A 13425-nucleotide genomic window follows, 5' to 3' on the forward strand; every position below is an offset into this window, starting at 1 on the left:
CTAGGAGAAAACGCATGTCAAACTGTGCAAGCAGAATAAAACAAGAACTAAAATCTGCCGACATGTTCTAGAGAGTTGCTGACTAAACTTTTAATCAAAAAGCTTCACTTCATGAAGCATCATAGGAACCTGTGCTTTCAGAGGAACTCAGCAATATATTTGTTTATCTTTGCTAAGGATCAGGAAGATGATAACTCCATGGCAGGAAAGAACTGTCAAGCAATGCATTTACTTTCTTTGAAGGAGGCATTTCAAGGGTGGGGTGTGGCAGAAGAGAGATGATTCAGTCTGCTTTCCTTGTCAATGCAGGTGAAAAGCCTAATGCTATTTGCTAGGCAGAAGAGACCTTATCTCTGAAATGCCCTTAACAGGGTATCTCTGGCTAAGGATTACCTATGGTAAGTAGAACCTGGGATCTTTGAGGCACAGATGGCTTCCTGGAGAATGTCATGAAGCTATCCTAATTTTTGGGGTACAAAATGAAGATATTTGCAATGCTCCCCTCTGTGTGTGGAATCCCACAAACCTCACGTATAAAACTCATCTATTCTGGGCCAGAAGTGCATTTCTGAGGCAGTAAGAAGTGACATGGGGAGCTGCCCTTGCCTTCTCTCTGCTTCACTTGAGCCTTTTGATTGCCTGATCCTTGAAATTATTTAGTAAAGCTTGGTACTAGTTAAGAAGATCTCTGAGAGTTTGATTTGATAATCTGATATTTTATGTTAGCTCACTCTACAACTCATCAACTCTGAAAGGATGGAGGTAATCACTAATTGTGTTGCACTAAGGACTGAACACAGTTTTATTTTATGCCATGCTTTGCTGCTCCTCTTGAAGCTCAGCCAGTTGGAGAAAAACAACATTATCAATCTGATTACTTGGTGTCTCTGAGTCTTCTTGCAGCTGGTCTCACTAGACTACTGATACAAGCTGAATTTCCTTATAATAAATTTCAGAATCAGAGAGGATGAAGGAAGATTAGAAGTCATCTGGTCAAACACTAAACCAGTGGAAGAATCTACACACCCTTGTTACATGGTCATTGATCCTTTGCAATAGGAAACACATATAATAAAACTTTTTGAGTCCCCTCCTACTTTTTTTTTTACTGTTCAGGTGAAAAGTCTTTAATAAATTATCTTCAAACCTCTCTTTGCCAATGTCACCTACCGCTGCGCCTCTTCTCTGGTCTACTCTGGAACGTTCCTTTCACCATTTTAACAGCGTATACAGGTGGATTTAAAAATCAATAGGCTTTCATTTTGATGTGTATAAACATCTTTTCTATAAATCTCAAGATTAGGAGAGACCACAAATCATTTCACTGTATGACATCATCTCTTCACACTACCATCCTGCCTATCCTGACACGTAGCCCAGTGGCAGAGATGGGCTTGAAGTTAAGAAAAAGCAATAAAGATGACTGGGGATCAGAGTAAAAGTGGTACTGGTTTCACATCAATCCTGTTAGCATACCTGCCGTGTATCCTAGTATTATTGTGGTTGAAAAAAAAAAATCCTCTTCTTCCATTGACTCTCACTAGCATTGACTATTTTTGGTACAAAAGAATGCTTTAAAATTATGAAGGACAAGGAAGAATAAAAATTTAAAACTGTAATAAAAACTCAAAACAACAGAAGATGGGATTAAAAAAAAACCTAGAATGTGCTTTAGAGAACATGGCACAAAAGAAAAGAGGATATTTAGCCTCAATTCTACCATGCATACATCAGGAGCCTAAAGAACACACATAAACTTTCATTGGCTTCTTCATCCTAGCCCCAGCAGTACAAAAAAAACAGCGACCACACATTAAGCATATTCTTTACTTAGTGCTATAGCCATGGTTGCTCCATCCCTGAGACTAGGTCCCTTGCTCTTCAGCCAGGAGGAGTCAGGGCAATGAATTTGAAGACATTCAAGTCATGCTAAGCTCAAAGCTCTACTGGGTGGTCTCCAAGTTGTTTCCAGCTATGTCTGTCTAAGATGCCATAATTACAAGAGAAATTATAAGAGGGAGTAAGTCATTTAATGTAACTGTTTTTCAAATGACAGAAAGTTTTCATAAATGCTAGGCTGGGAACAGTGGCTCATGCCTGTAATGCGAGCACTTTGGGAGGTTAGGCAGGCAGATCACTGGAGGTCAGGAGTTCGAGACCAGCTGGCCAACATGGTGAAACCCCATCTCTATTAAAAGAAATACAAAAATTACAAAAATTAGCTGGGTGTGGTGGTGCATGCCTGCAATCCCAGTTGGGAGGCTGAAGCAGGAGAATCATTTGAACCTGGGAGGTGGAGGTTGCAGTGAGCTAAGATCAGACCACTGCACTCCAGCCTGGGCAACAGAGTGAGACCTTGTCTCAAAAAAAAAAAAAAAATCCTAATATGTTTTTGGGTTTAAACCCTTCAACATATTATGGCTGGTGACTGAGGAGGGATGCTGTATTCCACGTATTTAAAAGGCAACCCACAGGAGTGAGTAATTATGATATAATTGAATATAAGCAAAACAGAAGCTGTGTTGCTCCAAATTTATAAGCAAGTGGCCCAGCACATGCATGGCTCCTGTGATTTTTCATATTTACTGATTTTGAGTCATTAGGTCTTTACAACAACTTCTCCACTTGGAACAACAGTTGCCATTTGATTGATAGGTCTCACACTGGCCTGAAGCAAATATATTCTTTAAAATGGTGCTCTTATTTCTCTTCCTTTTACTGTTCTGTACTTTTCCTTAGATTAACTGTGACATAATTCGGTATCACTAAAATGCAAAATGAAAAACTGAGGCAGATTTGTGAAAACAAAAATAAAAAAAACCCAAGTAGAATTCTACATGGTTCCTGAGCTATCAGATCCCTCCTTCTTGTACAAAAATCATCAGAAATGGGAAAGATAGCAGTACTGAAAATGTAAACCCATGTTAAAAATCCATGGTAATGGAAAACTCATTGTTCAGTATTTCGCATTTCCAGTTACTATTGGTTCTACTAACACATACTAAAACAGAGATGTTCCTTGTAGGAAAGAGTAGCAGCATGCTCTTCATCAGTTTTTCACGTGATATCTTTGCCATTTTCTTTTTTTACTTTCACCTTGACCTCTCAGGATTAGACATACACTACATACCTGGCTACAGCTTCGCTGTACACAAAACCAGCGTCAGCTCGCTTTACGATTTCAAAACACAGATCTGCTCCATCCATACTGTAGAGAAATGTAAAAAAGAACATAAGAAAAGAGAAAATTCCAGGAAGACAACACTGAAAGTAAATACATTGTAATTAAGTTATTAGTTGATCTACTGCTAAGGATTATGTTAAATCTTTCTTTCAATGAAATATAGACATAAATTATGAAGGGCATGATAGTCATCTTAACATTGAAAATCTGCAGGGAAAGTAACACAAGAGCAGGCTAACAGTAATATCAAATAACAGGAGTATATACAATTGACTATAACTTTTCCTTAGGTTTTCATTAAAAAAGCATCAGAATACAGCAATGCTAGAGTTGTGGGCATATTTTTAAGTCAAATTCCAAAGATATTCAGTTACGTAGAATACAAGGATTAAAAAAAATCTTGCTATTGTTATTACCACTAAATGGAAAATTCAGGCTATATACTGTGGAAGGAAAAAACTATTTTTGTTTACACTTCCATTCCCAAAGTTAATTGCTACAAACATTGTAACACGTAGATGTGTTGGTAACACAATGTCATGATATTTTCATAGAACTTACAGTGGTTTTCTATTTCTCACCAGGTAAGTAAGGCCTCTTGTTGTCTTGGTCACACCTTGCCTCTTCTACCTATGCTGTCCACTGATGTTTCAAGAAAATCTTCCTCTCTAGGCAGAATGGTCTTAATAGCACTCCCTGAGTATACCATTTTCTTTTTACTTTTGTATATATTGCTTTTCATTTTCAAAACCTACGTTAATTCAAGGTTTCATTCTAATCCTACTTTCCCTGGAAGCCCCCTCAATGATTAACAGCCATATTAATGCCTTCCTTTGCTTTTAATTCCATAACAACCCTATAGAGTCCATAACATTTAGCACTTACAAACACCTCCCCCTCCCCACTGCATATACCTGTATATGTATACATGAATTTTGCCAGATTATACATATTAATGAAACTATTCAGATATTAATAGCTAACATTTTCATAATGCTTTAAGGCTTATAACATATTTTCAAATCCAGTGTTTCATTCATTCATTCATTAGCTCAGTTTTCAATATACCTACTGCAGGTATTATACTGAGGAAATAGAAACTTCTGGAAGGGAAAGTAAAGGAACTAACATTCTTCCTATTCATGAGGCATCACGGGAAGCAGTCCTTGTTATGCCTCCCTTCATACTTATAACCACCCCATGAGGTCACCATCATTTTCAAATAATTTGTCTAAGCAAGTGGACAAATATGTGATAGGGACAGGATCCAAATCCCTGTCTAGCTATGTCCTGTGCTCTTCCCATTGATTACAGCTGTACCTACTAGGTGTGCAAGGAACAAATGCACATCTTTAAACCCTGCAACAGTTCCATGATAGTGTAAAGTCCTAAAGAACAATAATAAATATATTTATACTTTCAACATACCCTTACCCAATACCCAACAGAAGAACTGAGCACACTGTAGATAACTTAATGAACACTTGATTCTATTATTTGGATCTCAGTGTGGTTTTATATAAATGAATGAAAATACTTTCATATTTATACAAGCTCTAAAAACTTTACCAAGTTTCCATTTCATACCTAAGGAACATTTTCCAATGTCAAATAGGATTCTTCTCCAAAATATTGTCTATAGTGGCCTAGTCTACTACAAACATTACTATAATGGCCTAGTCTACTCCCTAATATGGCAGCACTCATTTTCCACCATCAGAAGTAAAGCCTGAATGAATGTGATCATACATCTTGGTGAACAACTCTGATCATCTGTATGGTAAAATTCTTACAAGCTGAGTTGCTAGGACAAGGGGTATATACAATAACACTTTTGATAAACACACAATACCAGAAACAGTTTAACAATGTATACTCCCACTACCAAGTGTGAATGTGTTCCGTGCTCCACTAGGATAATGATTATTTTTTTCATCTTTGGCAATTAGATAAGAGGAAAAAAAGTCATTCATGATTGCTTTAATTTGTATTTCCTTGATTACTAGAAAGAATGAATATTTTTCATTTCTTTTTACTGTGGGGAGAAAAGAAACACTATTTTTAAAACTGGCTGTACTTTAAGCTGGTTAGTTGATCTATGAGGACTAAAAAACATCTCATATTGAAGGAATTAGTTTTGCTTAGAGTTTTCCTTTGTAATTGTGATATATGAGGGTAAGCACTATTCAACTTAGATGAGAGAGGGGTTAGGAAAAGGAGAGAGCTAAACTGATTGCATAATGAAGCAATAAGAATTTAGGCTCTTTATGCCATCTCTCCATGCTGCCGTAACGGTGTGCATGAGTGTCCTGGCTGATGACTCCAGAGTACTAACAATACCAAAAAGAGTCAAACACCAGGTTCTTATTAGGTTGTGCTCCAAAGTCACTGTCCAGTTTCTAACGGTGATGATAAAGCATGCTTACATTGGTGAATTTGAAATCACTGATGATCAAAAGTTGGGAAAACTGTTGTGAACCTCAGGCAGGTTAAACAAGTGTGGAGTGATCAGCCTCAGATTTGATGCAACCCAAAGATCTAGAAAAATGGCAGAATTATCTGTTCCCATCCTACCAGTTTGGATTCACTGTACTAATGACCTCAGCTGGTATCATAGACCATGAAGAAGCAAGATGAAAACACACAGGAGGGAAAATCCTGGAATTCTTTTCCTAGGGATGTAATACATACTTATAAATAAAATGCCTCAGTGGACTCTGGTGTTTCCAAAAAGAATGTGGGACATGTTCTGAGAGCTAGAGGACTTTCTGGAGGGACCTAGAACGGATGAAGGAAAAGACAGGGCCTGGGGAGGAGGCAGCAAAATGATGAGAGGTATAAAGCCTAAGGAGGGAATCAGTCAGTAAGAAATGTCTAGAAGTTATATACTGCCCTGTGCTATAATTATCAGCATGGATCAATCCATTTTGTCTAGTCATATCTGAAATACTAGTATTTGAAATGACAATCTCTACATGTGCATACACACATGGGGGTATTTTTAGGTTTCTACTCTCTTCCACTTAAATGTACCTATTCTTGCATCAAGTTCCATACCATTAAAAAAATACTGTAGGTCCAGATGCCATGGCTCACACCTGTAATCTCAGCACTTTGGGAGGCTGAGGCGGATGAATAGCTGGAGGCCTGGAGATCGAGACCAGCCTGGCCAACATGGTGATAACTCGTCTCTATTAAAAAAATTCAACAACAAAAAAATTAGGCAGGCCTCGTGGCCTGCGCCTGTAGTCTCAGCTACTCTGGACACAGGCAGGAGAATCACTTGAACCCGGGAGGCAGAAGTTGCTGTGAGCCGAGATTACACCACTGCACTCCAGCCGACAGAGTGAGACTCCGTCTCAAAACAAAAACAAAAACAAAAACAAAAACAAAAACATGGATGGACAAAATAAAATACTATAGTAGCGGATTTTAATATTTGGCAAAATAAATGTCATTATTCTTCACCAACACTTTTTTTTTGAGACAGTCTTGCTCTGTCACCCAGGCTGGAGTGCAGTGGTACCATCTCAGCTCACTGTAACCTGTTTCTCGGGTTCAAGTGATTCTCCTGCCTCAGCCTTCCAAGTAGCTGGGACTACAGGAACCTGCCACCACGCCCAGCTAATTTTTGTATTTTTTAAGTAGAGACGGGGTTTAACCATGTTTGCCAGGCTGGTCTCAAACTCCTGACCTCAAGTGACTGGCCTGCCTTGGCCTCCCGAAGTGCTGGGATTACAGGCACGAGCCACTGCAACTGGCCTTCACCAATATTTTCTTATGATTTTTTTTTCTTCCCAGTTGACCTTTAAAATCAACTTGTCAAACTATAAAAAATTTTGATTCAGATGGTAAATTTATACATTAACTTCTAGAAATTAACTTTTTCTAATATTATCATCCATGAATATGATATGTCTCTCCACTTCCTTTCATGTGTCTAAGTTATAGTTTTATGATTTTCTTTATATTGGTTTAAAATATTATTAGTTTTTTTCCCTATACAATTTATATTTTTGTTATTATAAATGGGATCTTTCAGCCATTATAAGTTTTTTAATTCAATGCCTTATAACCAGGGATATCAAACAAAATTGCATGTGCAACGTAGCACATTCTTTGACGGGTTACTCTGAAAGAAAGGCATCACTGTGAAAATATTTTTCTATTATTAAAGCTATTTGATTATTTATAATATTAATTAATATTAAAGTAAAAGAAGCAATCCACTAATTTTATATTTATGATACAGAAATAATAACTAAAAATACTGTTATTTATGCAAATTTTATTCAAAGAAATTTAAAATATACATATTCATAATACACACCATCCTGATATCCTAACCTTGAACCTTCTGAACAAAACTGATGACTCAATTCTTTGATGAACTTTATTTGATAATACGATGATTCTACAAACTGAAAAGGCATCTTTTATTGCTTTTCTTTTTGCTTCCCTTCTTGGGGTGATTCTGGGGCTGTCAAGAACCCTCAAAAAACACTTTCTGAATTTTCCTAGTTGGCTCCATTCTGAACAAATGAAAGGAGAGGGAGAAGAAACCCTTCTACAGAAGAGTATGGGGGAGATGGACTTCTATACTGTATACAGAGAGAAATTAAGGGCAATTTAGTCTGAATTGTGAAAAGCAGTGGGATTATGAATGAGCTTAGCTGTCTCTCCTTTTCATCCATCTGAATTTTTAAAATTTATAACACGCATTATTTATATAATTAAGAAATTATCCAAAACCAAACTCATCAAACAAAACAAATCACAGTTCTAGAGGCACAAGGTATTACTAGCTGCACACTGAAGGAGATTAGAATATGCCATTCCAAAATATGCTTGCTGCTTTGGCATCAGGATTATCTGGAGCTGAAGGCACAAAATCATGTGCTATGATTTCACAGCAATGTCAAATTGCTATAACAGTTTCTAAATGTTTACTCTCAATTTCTGTACGTATCTCATGGCAGACTGGTGACAGATTGGCACTTATCTGCAAATATCCTTGAAGAACACTGTTGTAAAGTACAGACCAAATTTGGATTTCTCCAACCAGCATTTTTTTTCTGAGGATGACAAAATGACAACTATAAAAATTGTACAAAATTTAAAAATTTATTTATTTTTTTAATGGATATAGGGTCTTGCTCTGTCACCTAGAGTTGGAGTGCAGGGGCACAATCATGGCTCACTGCAGCCTGGAACACCTAGGCTCAGGTAATCCTCCCGCCTCAGCCTCTGAAGTAGCTGGGACTACAGGCATGTACCACCACACTAACTTAATTTTTTAATTTTTAATTTTTGCAGGGACAGGATCTGGCTATGTTGCCCAGGCTGGTCTGGAATTCCTGGGCTCAAATGATCCTCTTGCTTGGGTCTCTCATCTTAAAGTGCTGAGATTAGAGGTATGAGCCACTGTTCCCAGTCAAACAAAAAGTTTTTGTTAAAGCTTCTAAGAATTCAAAGTATAGTCAGTGAAAAACTAGTCGTGAGAACAGAGAAAAGATTACAGCTCAACGAGGTGAACAAGAGCTGCTTCTACCCTAGGGAAGAATGTGAGTTTTGGAAAGGAGGGGCACTTTTAGGAACTCTGGAGAGGTAGGAGGGGGTGAGGCAGTCAAATGGAGAATGACAGAGTTCAGCTGCTTTTGCACCAGGATGATCTAAGAAGTTAAGGATCTGAGGAAACACCCTTTGCTCCCGGCTGGGACCACAGAGCTGCAATATGAAAACTGGGGTACAGAATATATTCTGGTATGTCATGTTGGTAGCATAGAAAAACCTCAATGCTGGCTGGGCATGGTGGTGGCTCAGGCCTGTAATCCCAGGACTTTGGGAGTCTGAGGCAGGCAGACTGTTTGAGCACAAGAGTTCAAGACCAGCCTGGGCAAAGAATGAGACACCACCTCTACAAAAAATAAAAAAACATTAGCTGAGTGTGGTGGTGTGCACCTGTGGTCCCAGCTACTGGAGAGGTTGAGGTGGAAGGATAGCTTGAGCCCAGGAGACTGAAGTTGCAGTGAGCCATGACTGTGTCAGTGCAATCCAGCCTGGGTGACAGAGCAAGACCCCATCCCCTCCCACCAAAAAAAGTTAAAAATAAAAAATAACCTCAATGCTTACCATGGAGCTAAAAGCTCACCCTAAAAACTTCAGCAAGAAACAAGCACTCAGAGTGTGTTTCCTAAGCACAAAGTAGTTACGTTAGTAAATTAACAAAATAACTAGAAAACCCTAAATGCTTGAGAAATTAAGAAATCATGCTAAATAACCAATTAATCAAATGAGAAATCATTATAATGAAAATTAGAACTTTATTTTTGGAGACAGGGTCTTTGCTCTGTTGCCTAGGCTGGAATGCAGTGGCATGATCTCAGCTCACTGCAGCCTCCGCCTTCCAGGGACAAGTGATTCTCAAGCCTCAGCCTTCTGAGTAGCTGGGATTACAGGTGCACACTTCACGTCCAGCTAATTTTTGTATTTTTAGTAGAGATACGGTTTCGCCATATTGGCCAGGCTGGTCTCGAATTCCTGACCCCAAGTGATCCCCTCTGCCTCGGCCTCCCAAAAGGCTGGGATTATAGGCATGAGCCACCACGCCCAACAGAACATATTTCTAACAATGATAATGAAAAGAGTACTGTGGAAACTTGTACAGGATTGGTGAGTTACATTTCAAGATCAGGGTTTCTAAATGTTTACTCTCTAAATGTTTTGCCATTAATAGACCACAAAAAATAGAAAAATGGCTGAAAGGAGGAAGGGCACAGGTCCAGTCTTACAGTTTGAGAAGCTGGTGATCCATGTTACATATACAACTCAGCATTGGAGAAACCTTGCTTAAATTAGGTAATCCACTGTTGATAGAAAAATACATCAATACAACTTTCCGACAGGCAATTTTATAATGCATGACAAAAACCTTAAACATGTACATGTCCTTTGACTCAATTACTTCCTTCCAGAAGAAATAATTAGAAATACTGGTCAAGTTTTAATGACAAGGGTTTATCAAAGCTATTTATAATAGGGAGAAATTAGAAACAAACTAAATGCCCAACAAAAGAAGAATGGTTACATAAATTGTGGTAACTCTATAGTAGAATATTACATTGCTATTAAAATGATGTTATAGACATGTACTTATTGACATAAATGTTCATAATACATTAACATGTATAAACATACACATTCATACATATGTATAAGTAGATGCAGTGTGATGGCTTTGGTATTAAAATAAGTTGTTAAAGACTGGGTAGAAGTGAATTTGAAATTTTTTGTTTTCTTCTTTTTACTTTTACTCTTTAAAAAATGAACAGGTACTATACTTTTGTCATAGGAAATCAGTTCTGCTAAAAAAAAGCAGAATGCAGATGAAACAGTAGTTACAAAGTAGTTTGTATCCATAAACTTGTAAGTTTTAAATTTTAATTAGAAAGTTAATAGAAATATTGTGAATACTGACTTAAATTATTAGAAAGGCCAGGCGCGGTGGCTCAAGCCTGTAATCCCAGCACTTTGGGAGGCCGAGGTGGGTGGATCACAAGGTCAAGAGATCGAGACCATCCTGGTCAACATGGTGAAACTCTGTCTCTACTAAAAATACAAAACATTAGCTGGGCATGGTGGCGCGTGCCTGTAATCCCAGCTACTCAGGAGGCTGAGGCAGGAGAATTGCCTGAACCCAGGAGGCGGAGGTTGCGGTGAGCCAAGATCGCGCCATTGCACTCTAGCCTGGGTAACAAGAGCGAAACTCCGTCTCAAAAAAAAAAAAAAAAAAAAAAAAAAAAAAATTAGAAAATGTGAAAAGTAAGTCTGTGACATCTCATCATGAGACATGTTTTAAAAAACAGCAAATTAAACCCAATGAAGGCAGAGGGAAATAAAAAGCAGAAATTAATGAAGTAAAAAAACCAAACAGAAAAAAAGAAAAGCAACGAATAGATTCTTTGAAATGATTAATAAAGGCCAGCTGCAGTGGCTTATGCCTATATAGCTAGGTATGGTAGCATATGCCTGTTGTCTCAGATATTCTAGAGGCAGAAGTGGGAGAATTGACTGAATCAAGGAGTTTGAGACTACAGTGAGTTATCATTGCATCACTGCACTCCAGCCTGGGCTATGAAGCAAGACCTCATCTCTAAAAAAGTAAATAAATTTTAAAAAGAAAAGATTAACAAACCTAGAAAATTCCTAACATTTGGAAACAGGACAATATACTTTTATTACATAGATCTGAGAATAAATCATTAGAAAATATTTTAAACTGAATAATAATAACAGTAAACACATCAAAACTTGTAAAATGTAGGTAAAGCACTACTGAGAGGGAAATTTACTGCTGTAAATGTACATATTAGAAAAGAAAGGCTGGGCAAGTGCAGTGCCTCATGCCTGTAATCCCAGCACTCTGGGAGGCTGAGGCAGGAGGATCACTTGAGCCCAGGAGTTTGAGACCAGCCTGGGCAACATAGTGAGATCCCCACCCCATCTCTTCAAATAATAGTAATTAAAGAAATTAGCTGAGCATGGTGGTGCCTATAGTCTCAGCTACTCAGGAGGCTTGAGCCCAGGAGGTCAAGGCTGCAGTGAGCCATGATTGCACCACTACACTCCAGCCTGGACAACATAGTCAGACCCTGTCTCAAAAAGAGAAAGACTAAACATTTAAGAACTAAACATCAGGCCAGGTGCAGTAGCTCATGCCTGTAATCCCAGCACTTTGGGAGGCTGAGGTGGATCACCTGAGGTCAGGAGTTCGAGACCAGCCTGACCAACATGGAGAAACCCCTTCTCTTAAAAGAAAAGAAAAGAACTAAACATCTACCTGTATAAGTTACATAAAGGTCATCAAATTAAATTCAAACAAATTAGATGAAAGAAATAGAAGCAGAAATTAATGAAATGGAAAACAAACATATTAAAGGAATTAACAAAGCTAAAAGTCGTTCCCTGTGAAATGATGAATCTCTGGCAAGACTGATCAAAAAAAGAAAAGAAAAGATACATATAGCACCCAATATTAAGAATGAAGGAGATAATCATTTCACATACTGCAGAAATAAAAGATACTGAAACCTTATGTCACAAATTTAAAAATGTACATGAAACCAACAAATTCTCATAAAAATAAAACTCACCAAAATTAACAAAAAGAATTAGAAAACCTGAATAATCCTTTACTAATTGAAGGAATTGAATGAGTAATTTAAAGTCTTCTGAGACAGAAAACTCTAGGCCTAGATGCCATTTCTGACAAGTTCTATTGAACATTCTAAGGAGAAATAAAATGAATAAAAAGCAGGAATAGTTTCCAACTCACTTTACGAAGACAGCTTAATCTATATATACTAAAGCCCAGTATGGACAGTATAAGATAATTAAAAGACAACCTCACTAAAGAACATAGATGCAAGTAACCTAAACAAAAGTTTAACAACCCGAACTGAGCAATATAAGAATTACACCAGGTCCAAATTGAGTTTACCAGAAGAATGCTAAACTTTTTAACATTTGGAATTAATGTAATTGTATACATTGACAGATTAAAGATGAAAAATTATGTGATCATGTCAATAAATGTCAAAACACTTAAAACTATGTATTTGTGATTAAAAACTTAAAAAACTCTTAGATCAGGAACAAGCCAAGAAAGTCCACTCTAACAACTTAAACTCAGCATTATTCTGGAGGTCCTAGCCAGGGCAGTAAGGCAAGATAAAGAAATAAAACACATAAGAATATAAAAGGAAGAAAGAGTCATTAATTACAGATGGTATATATAGAATATCCAAAATAATCTAAGTTAAAATTAGAACTAATCAGAGTTTAGCAAAATCATTGTAAGTTATATGAAATTTTAAGAGTGTTTCTTTAATAATGTAGAAATAAATCTAAAAGAAAGGTATATAGGACCTCTGCAGAGAGAAGTATAATATTTTTTAAGAAAAATTAAACAAATGAAATAAATGGAGAGAAAATTATCCTGTTCACTGACTAGAAGACTCAGTATTGTAAATAGCCAATCTCTTCCAAGTTGAAGCTTAGATTCAACAGAATTTGAATGAAAATCCGAGCAGGTTTTGTGAAAACTCTAAAGCAGAATCTAAAATGTATATGGAATTGCAGAAGTCCAAGAAGACTCTATCTAGATACTCAGGAAGAATAACACCTTCTGGAGTTTTTGCTGTATTTGATTTCAAAATTTAGCCCCCCATGTCTACCGCTAC

General features: G+C 37.3%; 1 protein-coding gene across 13 annotated transcripts in view; it reads right to left on the bottom strand.

The window, feature by feature from the left end:
- The window catches only part of CASK (calcium/calmodulin dependent serine protein kinase), a 410801-nt gene that overhangs the window by 222863 nt on the left and 174513 nt on the right, over positions 1-13425 (bottom strand). For all 13 annotated transcript variants that reach the window (XM_074392261.1, XM_074392262.1, XM_074392260.1 and 10 more), the window contains exon 4: positions 3131-3208. In XM_074392261.1, the coding sequence (XP_074248362.1) occupies positions 3131-3208 (78 nt within the window). The remainder of the gene's footprint in view (positions 1-3130; positions 3209-13425) is intronic.

The sequence above is a fragment of the Saimiri boliviensis genome, chromosome X (assembly GCF_048565385.1).
Source record: "Saimiri boliviensis isolate mSaiBol1 chromosome X, mSaiBol1.pri, whole genome shotgun sequence".
Taxonomy (NCBI): Eukaryota; Metazoa; Chordata; class Mammalia; order Primates; family Cebidae; genus Saimiri; species Saimiri boliviensis.